This window comes from Patiria miniata, unplaced genomic scaffold, assembly GCF_015706575.1.
Source record: "Patiria miniata isolate m_02_andy unplaced genomic scaffold, ASM1570657v1 HiC_scaffold_2, whole genome shotgun sequence".
Classification (NCBI taxonomy): Eukaryota; Metazoa; Echinodermata; class Asteroidea; order Valvatida; family Asterinidae; genus Patiria; species Patiria miniata.
In genome coordinates this window covers 311,449-324,434 of record NW_024037058.1, presented here as the reverse complement: position 1 = coordinate 324,434, position 12,986 = coordinate 311,449, and the positions used below count along the sequence as shown (strand labels likewise).

The 12,986-nt window shown below is 40.8% G+C and overlaps 1 protein-coding gene across 1 annotated transcript; it reads right to left on the bottom strand.

Annotated features, from left to right (window-relative positions):
• Positions 1-2,001: 2,001 nt before the first annotated feature.
• Positions 2,002-4,098, bottom strand: LOC119726805. The gene is made up of 2 exons (XM_038198667.1): positions 4,033-4,098; positions 2,002-3,109 (listed from the first exon to the last, which is right to left on the bottom strand). Exons 1-2 carry the CDS (start codon positions 4,048-4,050, stop codon positions 2,771-2,773), a joined length of 357 nt encoding a protein of 118 aa, XP_038054595.1. The 5' UTR covers positions 4,051-4,098; the 3' UTR covers positions 2,002-2,770.
• Between the last annotated feature and the right edge of the window lie 8,888 nt (positions 4,099-12,986).

Below are 12,986 nucleotides of genomic sequence, written 5' to 3'. Positions count from 1 at the left end.
AAAAATTGCTAACAAGTCAATCCGTACAGATATAATCTTGAATTTCCTATTAAATGATAGGGTAAACATTTGCCTCAACAGTGCCAAGTTCCCAGCTTGTCAAATTGTTCACACAGTTGACGCGACGTCGGCTAAAAATACCCTTGCGCAAGTTGCGGTAGAGAGCTTTAAAACATGCACAGGACTTCCACGATGTGTATATGACATGCACGTACGTTGTACATATATGTACGCACATACATCGTATGTAAGTCAGCCCGGCCGCATGCAGCGCACGTGTTGCCGAGGTCTAATCCTGTCCACAGTGACCGTTTTAGCCGATTTTCGGCTAACTTTGACAGATTTTATGTTCATGCTTCCTTATAATCTGAAATTCATTGAATGTAATTTTTTTGATTTTTTTTTTGATTTTTGAACTTTCAGCATTGTTTTCCAATGAAATACACTTTAAACTTCAAAATGATTTCCACACAATGAAACCACAGCCTGTGGTTAAACCGAGGTGTGCTTAACTTGAAAATGAGAATCTTTAAAGAACCTGCATTGTGAAATGTAAGGACGCCCTCTTGTGGCTGAATAAATTGTCTGCGTAATACATACATGAAGCTGTACATGCAGATATCACCGCCGTTTTTTTTATTTGCGTCGTGTTTGGCTGGAGGTTTTGGGTCCGAAAACTAGAACAGTGTATTCTCAAACTGAACGAGTCCTTAAACTTAACAATAGAGTAAGACGAACGTTGTTTACGCGGTGCGCAAAACTTACGTGGCTTAAAGTTAGCAGACCAGTAAATAAACTTTTATAGACCCCAATGGTAAATGCTCACACTTCAGAAATTCGGAAAAATACTCACTCTCCAAGTGTTCAAGACACACATCAAATTAAAGCGTATTTCATCATCTTTTATTTTCTTTTCAATTTTTTTGGGGTTAAATGACGAGTTTTAAAAGATGCTATGAAACATCATACACAATTTTTTTTTTTTATGAAACAACGCAGATTATAAAATGGCGATGGACTTTAATGGGTTAAAATGTGATATAACCATATCCTATCTGTGATTAAAAAACACAACACATTTTTATTTGTATAATTTTTTTTATTTGTATGAAAGCATTTTCTTTAATATAAAACAATAGTATTCTACCAAACAAAATAGCAAAAATGTTTCCTCAAAATTCCATAAATTATTGTTCCCTGAAATCCTTGAAAATGTCATGTTTTGCATTGTTTACGATATCCTGCTTGAAACATCCGGTTGATGTGCGCAGAGGGTGAAACGTTTACAGCTGGAATCTCAACCAGCACTGAACACACATATTTTGGGGGTTGCAAAAGTGCCCCCCCCCCCCAGGTGATTTTCAATGGATGTTTGTGTAGTTGTTTATATCCCAAGCACTTTACACCATTCGACTCAAAATGCATTTTGTAGCCCAATTGCGCATTTGCCAGGCTGCAGTGTCTCTTTAATGAGTTTAATCTATAAATGATATTGTAAATAAATACTTAAATTAACATAGACGAAATGACGCAAAAGTAGGCAATTATCTCGGTAGCAATTCACAGCTTAGCCAGTGTCACAGTCTTACTTAGAATGCGCTCACTTCTTCACAAACACAGTGCAGTGAGCACACGCAATAAGGTTGGCGATAATGTACAGCCGCAGCACAATTTTGCACGTGCGTATTGAAGTTAAATGTCCCTTTTGGAGAAGTGCGCACACCTGATAAGTGAGACCATGACACTGGCATACTTGGTGCGAACATGAATCAGCCAATGCTTGATAATATCACATTTTCATAGCAATCAGACAAAGTATGCACCGGTGTAGCGTGAATTTACGTTTCTATGAAATTCGGACTCATTGGTAATACCGCGCATGCGTAAGTATGGTAATTAGGAAAGTGACCGGTCACGTGAGAGGGATTAACCAATAATAGGGAAAAGGGGTCCGATTTTCATAGGAGTCGGATTTTCATGTGACACCGGCATTAATATGCTTCCCCCCCCTACACTCACCCCCTCCCCCAAATTACCAAATATTTATCCACAATTGTATTTTATGTAATTCAATACATTTATGATCACAATCACTTATGTATTGTGCTATGTACAAGGAGAGAGCCCATTTTAACGCCGTACTTTGCACCATTTTTATCATAATAATAGCATAATCATTGCAAACAGTTTTGCATGTACATGTCACAACCACTCTTGCGGGTACTCTCTTTGCCAATAACACCAAAACTTTGAATATCTTGGATAAAAATTAGCATTGAATTGTTTTTCTACCATGTAGAAATGGCATTAAACAGTCCTCGTTGCCCTTTATCTTACTGTTTAAATAAAAAAATGGTTGGGAAAATGTTTTGACCAACTTTTTCAAGGAACAAGAACAATTGTTTTGCCCTTAAAAACAACTGCTTTCTCGATCTACTCTTGACCGTGCACAAAAAAGGCTTGCTACTAGTATAGAATAACCTCAAGCAAATTCCAGAGGACTGGAATAGCTAGTTGACTATATGAGCTTATTGCAAGTCCTCCAAATAATACGAATGTTCAACAAACCACCGTGACAGGTTTATTATGAGTGTTTCAGAGACTGTCTCTTTGTTCATATGGTGGTTCCTCAAGGTTCAAGAGAATGCTAAATGTGTAGGTTGTAGCAGCATAAGACAACTTGCAATCCAATACTGGCTGAGACTGTAAAAGCACAATAACTCCACATATCTGGAGGTGTGACAGCAGGATGTTGTTGACAGAGTGGGAGCTAGTAGGTGCTGAGAATGTACAAGCACACTATAACTCCAAGTGCCGGTAGCTGGACAGGATGTTGCTGACAGAGTGGGAGCTGGTAGGTGCTGAGAAAGTATAAGCAAATAGTAACTCCGAGTACCAATAGCTGGACATGTGACAGCAGGATGTTGCCGACAGAGTGAGAGCTAGTAGGTGCTGAGAATGTACAAGCACACAGTAACTTCAAGTACCGGTAGCTGGACATGTGACAGCAGGATGTTGCTGACAGAGTGGGAGCTGGTAGGTGCTGAGACTGTAGTGACAGCAGGATGTTGCCGACTTTGGAAGCTGATAGGTTTGCATATGTCTTTCCCTGAATAAAACAAAACATGAAATGCTTGATCATAAACAGCACTCTACACAAATTATGCATGGTAAATTTTTGGCACAACAAATCTTTGCAAACTGCTCAGCAACTATTGGACACGATCACTTCAAGTTGCATTTTACTGAAAGTGTAAATATTATTTCTAGAAATGTATTCAGGTCCTTTTTATGTCAGACTCCACATGCCAAGTGCAATCGTTGTCCAAAGTACAAACATTATAACCTTTTTAAAAATCAGGAAAATACAACATTTGCATACATCACAAAACAAAACTACCAAATTATTATGTAATACCTTACTGGACTGTTGGTAAATGACAGTCTAAAGCATCCTATAAAATCATGTTACCTTGTGTGCCATCATTTTTAAGATAAGTGGTATTTCTGTACAATTTCCAACACTAATTGATCGACCAGCCTTTGGAAAATCTGACTCTTTTCACATACTGTCCCAAATTTACCGTATTTAGTCAGTCCACATTTTCTTTGCAATCAATGATACAACCCATGAATGGCTACAAGCTAGCCTGACTGTCACCATTCAATTTCAGTGGGGTCAGGGAACCAGCTTACAAGGTCATGATTGTTTTTCTTGGTTTTTCCAGCATCTACGAACACAAAACTTAAAAAAAGTCAGTACAACAAAATTACAGAAAAAGCAAACGTTGTATATTCCCTTTAATGACTACATGTACTTGTGTTTTAACACCAAGAATTGCTATTTTCATTTGGCAGGATATTTTTACTTGTGGAAGCTTTTTCACACTGAAGTATAAATTTATACATTTTTTTGCGTAAAAGCTTTTATAACCGTTATTCTTATTCAGGCAGTTTTTAACTTTTACATCCGCAATCATGCAACATTTAATGTGACAATCACAACAGATTGTCAGTTAAATATCTACTCACCTGAACAATACTGTGCATGTATTAGCATGTAGAAAGTGGATGCTGTCACAGTGTGCCTTTGCTAACTCGGACAAGAGACAGGGAAGAAAGAAAAAAGACTGCAAAGAAAAAAAGAGAGGGTTAGTCTGTGCACTAATGAACTTGATTTCAACATCAAATCAAAGAGTTTCCCTCCAAAACGCCATAACGCCATTCTTCGTCACTTTTTGGCAAGAATTTTCCTCGAGAGTCAGCTTTTCTGCTGTGATTTACTCTCTGGAGTCTTAAGACTCTAGACATTTGGCACCAGTATTCAAATGGCTATGTTGCATTTTGGAAAGCAAGTCTTTGACTTCAACACCTATACATACAAACACAGGGGCCCCACTACACAATCAAACTCCAAGAAAAAGCATGAAATTAAACATGCACAACTCAACTCACAAAACCCCAACAGCGGACCCTCGGAGAACATCCCGTCACGGCCGTCGTCAATACCTGCAAGTACACTCGGACAAGAGACAGGGAAGAAAGAAAAAGACTGCAAAAGAAAAAAAGAGAGGGTTAGTCTGTGCACTAATGAACTTGATTTCAACATCAAATCAAACAGTTTCCCTCCAAAACGCCTTAACGCCATTCTTCGTCACTTTTTGGCAAGAATTTTCCTCGAGAGTCAGCTTTTCTGCTGTGATTTACTCTCTGGAGTCTTAAGACTCTAGACATTTGGCACCAGTATTCCAAATGGCTATGTTGCATTTTGAAAAGCAAGTCTTTGACTTCAACACCTATACATACAAACACAGGGGCCCCCCTACACAATCAAACTCCAAGAAAAAGCATGAAATTAAACATGCACAACTCAACTCACAAAACCCCAACAGCGGACCCTCAGAGAACATCCCGTCCCGGCCGTCGTCAATACCTGCAAGTACACTCGGACAAGAGACAGGGAAGAAAGAAAAAAGACTGCAAAAGAAAAAAAGAGAGGGTTAGTCTGTGCACTAATGAACTTGATTTCAACATCAAATCAAAGAGTTTCCCTCCAAAACGCCATAACGCCATTCTTCGTCACTTTTTGGCAAGAATTTTCCTCGAGAGTCAGCTTTTCTGCTGTGATTTACTCTCTGGAGTCTTAAGACTCTAGACATTTGGCACCAGTATTCCAAATGGCTATGTTGCATTTTGGAAAGCAAGTCTTTGACTTCAACACCTATACATACAAACACAGGGGCCCCACTACACAATCAAACTCCAAGAAAAAGCATGAAATTAAACATGCACAACTCAACTCACAAAACCCCAACAGCGGACCCTCAGGGAACATCCCGTCCCGGCCGTCGTCAATACCTGCAAGTACACTCGGACAAGAGACAGGGAAGAAAGAAAAAAGACTGCAAAAGAAAAAAAGAGAGGGTTAGTCTGTGCACTAATGAACTTGATTTCAACATCAAATCAAAGAGTTTCCCTCCAAAACGCCATAACGCCATTCTTCGTCACTTTTTGGCAAGAATTTTCCTCGAGAGTCAGCTTTTCTGCTGTGATTTACTCTCTGGAGTCTTAAGACTCTAGACATTTGGCACCAGTATTCCAAATGGCTATGTTACATTTTGGAAAGCAAGTCTTTGACTTCAACACCTATACATACAAACACAGGGGCCCCCCTACACAATCAAACTCCAAGAAAAAGCATGAAATTAAACATGCACAACTCAACTCACAAAACCCCAACAGCGGACCCTCAGAGAACATCCCGTCCCGGCCATCGTCAATACCTGGAAGTACACTCGGACAAGAGACAGGGAAGAAAGAAAAAAGACTGCAAAAGAAAAAAGAGAGGGTTAGTCTGTGCACTAATGAACTTGAATTCAACATCAAATCAAAGAGTTTCCCTCCAAAACGCCATAACGCCATTCTTCGTCACTTTTTGGCAAGAATTTTCCTCGAGAGTCAGCTTTTCTGCTGTGATTTACTCTCTGGAGTCTTAAGACACTAGACATTTGGCACCAGTATTCCAAATGGCTATGTTGCATTTTGGAAAGCAAGTCTTTGACTTCAACACCTATACATACAAACACAGGGGCCCCACTACACAATCAAACTCCAAGAAAAGCATGAAATTAAACATGCACAACTCAACTCACAAAACCCCAACAGCGGACCCTCAGAGAACATCCCGTCACGGCCGTCGTCAATACCTGCAAGTACACTCGGACAAGAGACAGGGAAGAAAGAAAAAAGACTGCAAAAGAAAAAAAGAGAGGGTTAGTCTGTGCACTAATGAACTTGATTTCAACATCAAATCAAACAGTTTCCCTCCAAAACGCCTTAACGCCATTCTTCGTCACTTTTTGGCAAGAATTTTCCTCGAGAGTCAGCTTTTCTGCTGTGATTTACTCTCTGGAGTCTTAAGACTCTAGACATTTGGCACCAGTATTCCAAATGGCTATGTTGCATTTTGAAAAGCAAGTCTTTGACTTCAACACCTATACATACAAACACAGGGGCCCCCTACACAATCAAACTCCAAGAAAAGCATGAAATTAAACATGCACAACTCAACTCACAAAACCCCAACAGCGGACCCTCAGAGAACATCCCGTCCCGGCCGTCGTCAATACCTGCAAGTACACTCGGACAAGAGACAGGGAAGAAAGAAAAAAGACTGCAAAAGAAAAAAAGAGAGGGTTAGTCTGTGCACTAATGAACTTGATTTCAACATCAAATCAAAGAGTTTCCCTCCAAAACGCCATAACGCCATTCTTCGTCACTTTTTGGCAAGAATTTACCTCGAGAGTCAGCTTTTCTGCTGTGATTTACTCTCTGGAGTCTTAAGACTCTAGACATTTGGCACCAGTATTCCAAATGGCTATGTTGCATTTTGGAAAGCAAGTCTTTGACTTCAACACCTATACATACAAACACAGGGGCCCCACTACACAATCAAACTCCAAGAAAAAGCATGAAATTAAACATGCACAACTCAACTCACAAAACCCCAACAGCGGACCCTCAGGGAACATCCCGTCCCGGCCGTCGTCAATACCTGCAAGTACACTCGGACAAGAGACAGGGAAGAAAGAAAAAAGACTGCAAAAGAAAAAAAGAGAGGGTTAGTCTGTGCACTAATGAACTTGATTTCAACATCAAATCAAAGAGTTTCCCTCCAAAACGCCATAACGCCATTCTTCGTCACTTTTTGGCAAGAATTTTCCTCGAGAGTCAGCTTTTCTGCTGTGATTTACTCTCTGGAGTCTTAAGACTCTAGACATTTGGCACCAGTATTCCAAATGGCTATGTTGCATTTTGGAAAGCAAGTCTTTGACTTCAACACCTATACATACAAACACAGGGGCCCCACTACACAATCAAACTCCAAGAAAAAGCATGAAATTAAACATGCACAACTCAACTCACAAAACCCCAACAGCGGACCCTCAGAGAACATCCCGTCCCGGCCGTCGTCAATACCTGCAAGTACACCTGGACAAGAGACAGGGAAGAAAGAAAAAAGACTGCAAAAGAAAAAAAGAGAGGGTTAGTCTGTGCACTAATGAACTTGATTTCAACATCAAATCAAAGAGTTTCCCTCCAAAACGCTATAATGCCATTCTTCTTCACTTTTTGGCAAGAATTTTCCTCGAGAGTCAGCTTTTCTGCTGTGATTTACTCTCTGGAGTCTTAAGACTCTAGACATTTGGCACCAGTATTCCAAATGGCTATGTTGCATTTTGGAAAGCAAGTCTTTGACTTCAACACCTATACATACAAACACAGGGGCCCCACTACACAATAAAACTCCAAGAAAAAGCATGAAATTAAACATGCACAACTCAACTCACAAAACCCCAACAGCGGACCCTCAGAGAACATCCCGTCCTGGCCGTCGTCAATACCTGCAAGTACACTCCGACAAGAGACAGGGAAGAAAGAAAAAAGACTGCAAAAAAAAAAAAAAGAGAGGGTTAGTCTGTGCAGTAATGAACTTGATTTCAACATCAAATCAAAGAGTTTCCCTCCAAAACGCCATAACGCCATTCTTCGTCACTTTTTGGAAAGAATTTTCCTCGAGAGTCAGCTTTTCTGCTGTGATTTACTCTCTGGAGTCTTAAGACTCTAGACATTTGGCACCAGTATTCCAAATGGCTATGTTGCATTTTGGAAAGAGAGTCTTTGACTTCAACACCTATACATACAAACACAGGGGCCCCACTACACAATAAAACTCCAAGAAAAAGCATGAAATTAAACATGCACAACTCAACTCACAAAACCCCAACAGCGGACCCTCAGAGAACATCCCGTCCCGGCCGTCGTCAATACCTGCAAGTACACTCGGACAAGAGACAGGGAAGAAAGAAAAAAGACTGCAAAAGAAAAAAAGAGAGGGTTAGTCTGTGCACTAATGAACTTGATTTCAACATCAAATCAAAGAGTTTCCCTCCAAAACGCCATAACGCCATTCTTCGTCACTTTTTGGCAAGAATTTTCCTCGAGAGTCAGCTTTTCTGCTGTGATTTACTCTCTGGAGTCTTAAGACTCTAGACATTTGGCACCAGTATTCCAAATGGCTATGTTGCATTTTGGAAAGCAAGTCTTTGACTTCAACACCTATACATACAAACACAGGGGCCCCACTACACAATCAAACTCCAAGAAAAAGCATGAAATTAAACATGCACAACTCAACTCACAAAACCCCAACAGCGGACCCTCAGAGAACATCCCGTCCCGGCTGTCGTCAATACCTGCAAGTACACTCGGACAAGAGACAGGGAAGAAAGAAAAAAGACTGCAAAAGAAAAAAAGAGAGGGTTAGTCTGTGCACTAATAAACTTGTTTTTAACATCAAATCAAAGAGTTTCCCTCCAAAACGCCATAACGCCATTCTTTGTCACTTTTTGGCAAGAATTTTTCTCGAGAGTCAGCTTTTCTGCTGTGATTTACTCTCTGGAGTCTTAAGACTCTAGAAATTTGGCACCAGTATTCCAAATGGCTATGTTGCATTTTGGAAAGAGAGTCTTTGACTTCAACACCTATACATACAAACACAGGGGCCCCACTACACAATAAAACTCCAAGAAAAAGCATGAAATTAAACATGCACAACTCAACTCACACAACCCCAACAGCGGACCCTCAGAGAACATCCCGTCCCGGCCGTCGTCAATACCTGCAAGTACACTCGGACAAGAGACAGGGAAGAAAGAAAAAAAAATGCAAAAGAAAAAAAGAGAGGGTTAGTCTGTGCACTAATGAACTTGATTTCAACATCAAATCAAAGAGTTTCCCTCCAAAACGCCATAACGCCATTCTTCGTCACTTTTTGGCAAGAATTTTCCTCGAGAGTCAGCTTTTCTGCTGTGATTTACTCTCTGGAGTCTTAAGACTCTAGACATTTGGCACCAGTATTCCAAATGGCTATGTTGCATTTTGGAAAGCAAGTCTTTGACTTCAACACCTATACATACAAACACAGGGGCCCCACTACACAATCAAACTCCAAGAAAAAGCATGAAATTAAACATGCACAACTCAACTCACAAAACCCCAACAGCGGACCCTCAGAGAACATCCCGTCCCGGCTGTCGTCAATACCTGCAAGTACACTCGGACAAGAGACAGGGAAGAAAGAAAAAAGACTGCAAAAGAAAAAAAGAGAGGGTTAGTCTGTGCACTAATAAACTTGTTTTTAACATCAAATCAAAGAGTTTCCCTCCAAAACGCCATAACGCCATTCTTTGTCACTTTTTGGCAAGAATTTTCCTCGAGAGTCAGCTTTTCTGCTGTGATTTACTCTCTGGAGTCTTAAGACTCTAGACATTTGGCACCAGTATTCCAAATGGCTATGTTGCATTTTGGAAAGCAAGTCTTTGACTTCAACACCTATACATACAAACACAGGGGCCCCACTACACAATCAAACTCCAAGAAAAAGCATGAAATTAAACATGCACAACTCAACTCACAAAACCCCAACAGCGGACCCTCAGAGAACATCCCGTCCCGGCCGTCGTCAATACCTGCAAGTACACTCGGACAAGAGACAGGGAAGAAAGAAAAAAGACTGCAAAAGAAAAAAAGAGAGGGTTAGTCTGTGCACTAATGAACTTGATTTCAACATCAAATCAAAGAGTTTCCCTCCAAAACGCCAATAACGCCATTCTTTGTCACTTTTTGGCAGAATTTTCCTCGAGAGTCAGCTTTTCTGCTGTGATTTACTCTCTGGAGTCTTAAGACTCTAGACATTTGGCACCAGTATTCCAAATGGCTATGTTGCATTTTGGAAAGCAAGTCTTTGACTTCAACACCTATACATACAAACACAGGGGCCCCACTACACAATCAAACTCCAAGAAAAAGCATGAAATTAAACATGCACAACTCAACTCACAAAACCCCAACAGCGGACCCTCAGAGAACATCCCGTCCCGGCCGTCGTCAATACCTGCAAGTACACTCGGACAAGAGACAGGGAAGAAAAAAAAAAGACTGCAAAAGAAAAAAAGAGAGGGTTAGTCTGTGCACTAATGAACTTGATTTCAACATCAAATCAAAGAGTTTCCCTCCAAAACGCCATAACGCCATTCTTCGTCACTTTTTGGGAAGAATTTTCCTCGAGAGTCAGCTTTTCTGCTGTGATTTACTCTCTGGAGTCTTAAGACTCTAGACATTTGGCACCAGTATTCCAAATGGCTATGTTGCATTTTGGAAAGCAAGTCTTTGACTTCAACACCTATACATACAAACACAGGGGCCCCACTACACAATAAAACTCCAAGAAAAAGCATGAAATTAAACATGCACAACTCAACTCACAAAACCCCAACAGCGGACCCTCAGAGAACTCCCGTCCCGGCCGTCGTCAATACCTGCAAGTACACTCGGACAAGAGACAGGGAAGAAAGAAAAAAGACTGAAAAAAAAAAAGAGAGGGTTAGTCTGTGCAGTAATGAACTTGATTTCAACATCAAATCAAAGAGTTTCCCTCCAAAACGCCATAACGCCATTCTTCGTCACTTTTTGGCAAGAATTTTCCTCGAGAGTCAGCTTTTCTGCTGTGATTTACTCTCTGGAGTCTTAAGACTCTAGACATTTGGCACCAGTATTCCAAATGGCTATGTTGCATTTTGGAAAGCAAGTCTTTGACTTCAACACCTATACATACAAACACAGGGGCCCCACTACACAATAAAACTCCAAGAAAAAGCATGAAATTAAACATGCACAACTCAACTCACAAAACCCCAACAGCGGACCCTCAGAGAACATCCCGTCCCGGCCGTCGTCAATACCTGCAAGTACACTCCGACAAGAGACAGGGAAGAAAGAAAAAAGACTGCAAAAAAAAAAAAGAGAGGGTTAGTCTGTGCACTAATGAACTTGATTTCAACATCAAATCAAAGAGTTTCCCTCCAAAACGCCATAATGCCATTCTTCGTCACTTTTTGGCAAGAATTTTCCTCGAGAGTCAGCTTTTCTGCTGTGATTTACTCTCTGGAGTCTTAAGACTCTAGACATTTGGCACCAGTATTCCAAATGGCTATGTTGCATTTTGGAAAGCAAGTCTTTGACTTCAACACCTATACATACAAACACAGGGGCCCCACTACACAATAAAACTCCAAGAAAAAGCATGAAATTAAACATGCACAACTCAACTCACAAAAACCCAACAGCGGACCCTCAGAGAACATCCCGTCCTGGCCGTCGTCAATACCTGCAAGTACACTCCGACAAGAGACAGGGAAGAAAGAAAAAAGACTGCAAAAAAAAAAAAGAGAGGGTTAGTCTGTGCACTAATGAACTTGATTTCAACATCAAATCAAAGAGTTTCCCTCCAAAACGCCATAACGCCATTCTTCGTCACTTTTTGGAAAGAATTTTCCTCGAGAGTCAGCTTTTCTGCTGTGATTTACTCTCTGGAGTCTTAAGACTCTAGAAATTTGGCACCAGTATTCCAAATGGCTATGTTGCATTTTGGAAGAGAAGTCTTTGACTTCAACACCTATACATACAAACACAGGGGCCCCACTACACAATCAAACTCCAAGAAAAAGCATGAAATTAAACATGCACAACTCAACTCACAAAACCCCAACAGCGGACCCTCAGAGAACATCCCGTCCCGGCCGTCGTCAATACCTGCAAGTACACTCGGACAAGAGACAGGGAAGAAAGAAAAAAGACTGCAAAAGAAACAAAGAGAGGGTTAGTCTGTGCACTAATGAACTTGATTTCAACATCAAATCAAAGAGTTTCCCTCCAAAACGCAATAACGCCATTCTTGTCACTTTTTGGCAAGAATTTTCCTCGAGAGTCAGCTTTTCTGCTGTGATTTACTCTCTGGAGTCTTAAGACTCTAGACATTTGGCACCAGTATTCCAAATGGCTATGTTGCATTTTGGAAAGCAAGTCTTTGACTTCAACACCTATACATACAAACACAGGGGCCCCACTACACAATCAAACTCAAGAAAAAGCATGAAATTAAACATGCACAACTCAACTCACAAAACCCCAACAGCGGACCCTCAGAGAACATCCCGTCCCGGCCGTCGTCAATACCTGCAAGTACACTCGGACAAGAGACAGGGAAGAAAAAAAAAAGACTGCAACAGAAAAAAAGAGAGGGTTAGTCTGTGCACTAATGAACTTGATTTCAACATCAAATCAAAGAGTTTCCCTCCAAAACGCCAATACGCCATTCTTCGTCACTTTTTGGGAAGAATTTTCCTCGAGAGTCAGCTTTTCTGCTGTGATTTACTCTCTGGAGTCTTAAGACTCTAGACATTTGGCACCAGTATTCCAAATGGCTATGTTGCATTTTGGAAAGCAAGTCTTTGACTTCAACACCTATACATACAAACACAGGGGCCCCACTACACAATAAAACTCCAAGAAAAAGCATGAAATTAAACATGCACAACTCAACTCACAAAACCCCAACAGCGGACCCTCAGAGAACATCCCGTCCC